The 5,000-nt window shown below is 44.3% G+C and overlaps 1 protein-coding gene across 7 annotated transcripts in view; it reads right to left on the bottom strand.

The window, feature by feature from the left end:
* Positions 1–5,000, bottom strand: part of LOC122262266 (uncharacterized) — a 456,008-nt gene that overhangs the window by 399,355 nt on the left and 51,653 nt on the right. The window contains exon 2 of one of the 7 annotated variants that reach the window (XM_043030250.2): positions 1,176–1,318. The exons of the other annotated variants lie outside the window; for them this stretch is intronic. Coding sequence (XP_042886184.2) covers positions 1,190–1,318 — 129 coding nt within the window. The 3' untranslated portion in view covers positions 1,176–1,189. Of the gene's footprint in view, positions 1–1,175; positions 1,319–5,000 lie in introns of those variants that run through there. 7 annotated transcript variants of the gene reach the window in all.

Consider the following 5,000-nt stretch of genomic DNA (forward strand, 5'->3'; position numbering starts at 1 on the left):
ACCTTCACGACAACCTCATCGCCGCACACCAAACCCATCAACCTCTCCATCCACACCCCCTCTTCCCATTCCCCTGCTGCCCTACCCCCACCCCCATCCCCACCCCTACCCTATTTACCCTCCTCGAGTCCACCTCATTATCCTCGACGCCATTCATTCGCCCGAAGACATCATCGCCTAACGACAAGTGCATTCCTTTATCATTGATCATAAGAACAACGACCGAACGCCTTTCCCCCTTCCCCTCTCCCCCCTCCCCCTCCCTTGCCCGACCCAACATCCCCCCTCCCCTTCCCCACCCTCCTGTCTCTCCGCCTCACTACCTATCTCATCTGCTCTCCTCTATCCTGCCTTCGACTAGTTTGTATTCCCCTTCCTCATTCTATAATTATACCTCTAACCTCTTCGTCAACCTCCCCTATCCTTTAATCCCCCCCTTCCTACTTACTTGTACCTTCCCCAACCCCGATTCCTAATCCATACTCCTTCCTTACCTTCCCCAACCCCCAACCTTACTCAATGCTCTCACACCACCTTCCCCATTCCCGCACCTTACTCCCTGTTCCCTCCCCACCTTCCCCAACCCTCGACCCCCCTCCCCAACCCACGGACACCTGAACAAACACCATCTCGCAGAACACGTGTCACCAGATGCACAAAAACATTCTTCACGCTATGTGTCTCCCATCTCTCTTTCCCCTTGGTTTCACTTTGACTGACTGACTGGCTGGCTGGCTGACTAACAAGATCTTACTTGACTAGACTTGATTTTAGTTAATTTGCTTGAATGACTGGCTGACTAACAAGATCTAACTTGACTAGACTTGATTTTACTTAATTTGCTTGACTGACTGGCTGACTAACAAAATCTAACTTGACTAGACTTGATTTTACTTAATTTGCTTGACTGACTGGCTGACTAACAAAATCTAACTTGACTAGACTTGATTTGACTTAATTTGCTTGACTGACTAGATGACTAACAAGATCTAACTTGACTAGACTTGGTTTTACTTAATTTGCTTGACTGACTGGCTGACTAACAAGATCTAACTTGACTAGACTTGGTTTTACTTAATTTGCTTGACTGACTGGCTGACTAACAAGATCTAACTTGCCTAGACTTGACTTTATTTAATTTGCTTGACTGACTAGATGACTAACAAGATCTAACTTGACTAGACTTGTTTTACTTAATTTGCTTGGCTGACTTATAAACTGACTTTCTATATGCCTGACCTTTTAGTTTGTTTGTTTGTTTTTCCTTACGGGACAACGCCTGCAACCAAACATCAGCGTCACATGCGAACCAACGTACCTGCAATAGAAATTCAGGGATGAGAATTACATATAGTATTAACAAAGTAAAATACATATAATGATATAAAAAGTAATAAAATATACAAACAACACACGTTAAAAATGAGAATACAAAAAAGATATATAATCCGTAAAATCATAAAAGCGATAAATAATCAAAATGAAATTACCAAATATGTGTACATGTGTGTGTGTGTGTGTGTGTGTGTGTGTGTGTGTGTGTGTGTGTGTGTGTGTGTGTGTGTGTGTGTGTGTGTGTGTGTGTGTGTGTGTGTGTGTGTGTGTATGTATATATGTATATATATGTATATATATATATATATATATATATATATATATATATATACATATATATACACATTCTCTTTTCCTCCCTCCTCCCTCCCTCTTCTTTCTCTTCTGCCACTTGATGCAATGATGAACTCAAATCCATGCAGCTCGACAGGATTACGTGCTTAAACCTAAACTTAGTTCAAACGTAATTCTCTGTCATGCACCTACTGCATGACTCCTTGCATCACATCGCATCACCTTCCCAGTGAGTATTGACTGAATAGTGGATTTTGAAGAGTTTTGAAGTAGGAAGTTGAGAGAAGGTAAGAAAGGAGTTAAGTATGTATGTATGTATGTATGTATGTATGTATGTATGTATGTATGTGTATGTGTGTGTGTGTAAGTGTATGAATGAGTGAGTGAGTGAAAGAGTGAGTAAGTGAATGAATAAGTATGTGAGTGAGTAAGTGAGTGGGAGGGTGAGTAAGTAAGTGAGTGAATGGATGAATGAGCGGGCTAGTAAATGCTTGAGTGATCGAGTGAGTGAGTGAATGAATAAGTGAGTGAATAAATGTGTCACTGTGTCCGAACAGGTATCAGTGTCTGCGTCAATGCGGGCGGTCGGCGGTCACACACTCACGCGCCCATGCGAGTCTGTAACTACAATGCAATGTATCTGTGCGTGATTCCTCTCACCCCCCTCACCCCCCTGCCCCTACCCTTACCCTTACCCCTACCCCACAGCCACCATAAAAGAACAATAAATCCGTGCGGACAGAAGAGTAAATATTCGCCATCTCTTCCACCAAGCGCCCGTAATCTCTCCCCCACCCCCAAGGATAGTGCCATATCATTCGCACGCCACAAGAAATCACTAAGTTTAACTGGACATCTTAAAAAAAAAAACATTGCGAAATACGCGACCAATTTCCTCCCTCTCTAAGCTCTCCACTCGGTAAGGAAGGATCTCGAAGCGGGAGCTAAACATCGGACCGAAAGAAATAAAAGAAGAAGAAAAAAAAAATCATGTGACGCCAACCTGTGTTACATCACAATTGAGTCCGATGCATCATCAACATTCAATGCAGCTCTTCTTCCTCACAATGACATCCTGCAACTTGCACCCTACACCCTCTGCCCACATGATAGACGTTATAAATAACACATGAAACTGCTCCCTGGACTACTTCATTTATATGTCGCTCTCTGCTTTTGTTTCCCTCTTTCTATCTCTCTTTCTCTTTTGTATTAGGTTCGGCGGTCTCTCATATTTCTGTTTCCTTTTATCTTTCTCCATTTCTCTCTCTCTCTCTCTCTCTCTCTCTCTCTCTCTCTCTCTCTCTCTCTCTCTCTCTCTCTCTCTCTCTCTCTCTCTCTCTCTCTCTCTCTCTCTCTCTCACATTCTGCCATTTCCCAACTTTCTGTCCCATGACCCTCTCCCTCCTTCTCCCTTTCCTTTCTCCTCTCCCTCTTCCCCTTGACCTACACCTCCTCCTCCCCCTCCTCCTCCTTGACCTCCTGCTCCTCTCCCCTTGTATTTCCCCTTTCCTCTCATCTGTATTTCCTCCTCTTCCTCTCCCTCTCCCTCTGCCCTCCCCTCCCCTATCCTCTCCCCTCTCTCCGCCCTCGGCAAAGCGACTTCCTTTCAACAACAACATCCAACTCCCCCCCCCCCCCCCTGAGGTACAATGCTTTGATTACCTTGCTAATAATGTTAATGAAGGTACGCATGTAACTTTACGAAAACTCGGAACTCATCCTGCATTATCCAACAACCCGCGTCGAGGAGAGAAAAGAAATAAGAGAGTCGGAGTTAGTTTTTTTTTTTTTTGGGGGGGGAGGGGGGAGGGGGATATGACCCCAATGCCGGATATCTTTAGGGTTCAGAATCCACTCTTCAAGGGAAGGGAAGGGACGGGAAGGGGATAGGGATAGGGAGAGGGAGGAAGGAAGAAGGGGGAAAGGAGGAGGGAGGGAAGGGAAGGAGAGATGGAGGGAGGGGAGAAAAGGAATAATTCACACATTGTCGCCAACAAAATCATAAAAAAGAGAAGCGTACTTTCAAAAAAAAATAAAAGGGAGGGAAATGGCCGCTGCAGGGACGGTCAGTGTAAACAATGACCACCCGACGATACCATAATTTTTATTGTACTTACCATTCATAATTTTTATTGTATTTACAATTCATAACTTATATTGTACTACTTCTTATTCATAATTTCTATTATACTTCACAATTTTTATCATACTTCTTAGTCATAATTTTATCATACTTCTTATTCACAATTTTTATCATACTTCTCATAGATATTTTTTATCATACATCTTATTCATAATTTGTATCATACATTTAATTCATAATTTGTATAATACTTCTTATTCATTATCATTATGGAACTTCTGATTCATAATCTTCATAGAACTTCACATTCATAATTTCTACTTCATTTCCTATTCATTTGTCCGTTTCTCTTCCGGTAGATAACAAAGATGATGTGGAAGGGAGGAGAGAGCGAGAAAGTAGGAGGAGGAGGAAGAGGGGGAGATAGATTGTGATAATGAGGAGAGATAAAAGAAAGAAGAGAGGGGAAAAGGGAGAAAAGGAGGAGGAGGAGATGAAAAGAGAAATAACGAAAAGGGGACGAGGATGAAGAATAGAATAGAAAATGAGTAAATAATACGAAACGTAACTTTTATAACTCTTATAGGAAAGAAAGAATGAAAGAATGAAGGAAGAAAGAAAGAAAGAAAGAGAGCGAGTTCTAGAATCTTCCACGTACACTCGATCGATCCTATTTCATCTCCCTTTTTTGTTTGTTTGTTTATTCCTGAAAGCCATGAACTCCGCCAAAAGGCCTCATGACATGAGAGTGCCAGCGTGACACGGCACTCCAGGCACTGCCAAGGAGGCGAGGAATACCGTGTGAAAGGGAGAATTTAAAGAGCCTTCTCCCTCCTTCCCTCCCTCCCTCCCTCCCTCCCTAAGCACGTGCACTTGCAAGTGGTTCGTGTGCGTGCGTGTGCGTGTGCGTGTTTGCATGCCTGCCAACCTCCATCGCCCCTCTCCCCTTTCCCCGAGGGGTAGGGGGGGGTGTGAGGGCGGAAGGGTTGAGAGTGGCATTCATGTACGTACGAACGCACACACGCTTCTGGGAACACCTGGAGGGTATTTTGTCTACATCGACCCGTTACATGGCGAGACACTGGTCATTACGTCACGTGACGCCCTTCCCCTCCCCCCCCTCACTCATCTTCTCCCCTCCTTTCCCTCCCCCTCCCCCCTCCCCCTCACTCCTGTCCTGCCACCTTCCCCTCTTCCCTTCCCCCTTGCGCCTCCTGTCCTCCCCTACTTCCTTCCCCCTTCCCTAAACCTGCCTTCTCGTGTCCCTCCTCTTTTTCGTGAACCT

The sequence above is a fragment of the Penaeus japonicus genome, unplaced genomic scaffold (assembly GCF_977035675.1).
Source record: "Penaeus japonicus unplaced genomic scaffold, GWHDUDI00000001_assembly GWHDUDI00000040, whole genome shotgun sequence".
In the NCBI taxonomy this organism is placed as follows: domain Eukaryota; kingdom Metazoa; phylum Arthropoda; class Malacostraca; order Decapoda; family Penaeidae; genus Penaeus; species Penaeus japonicus.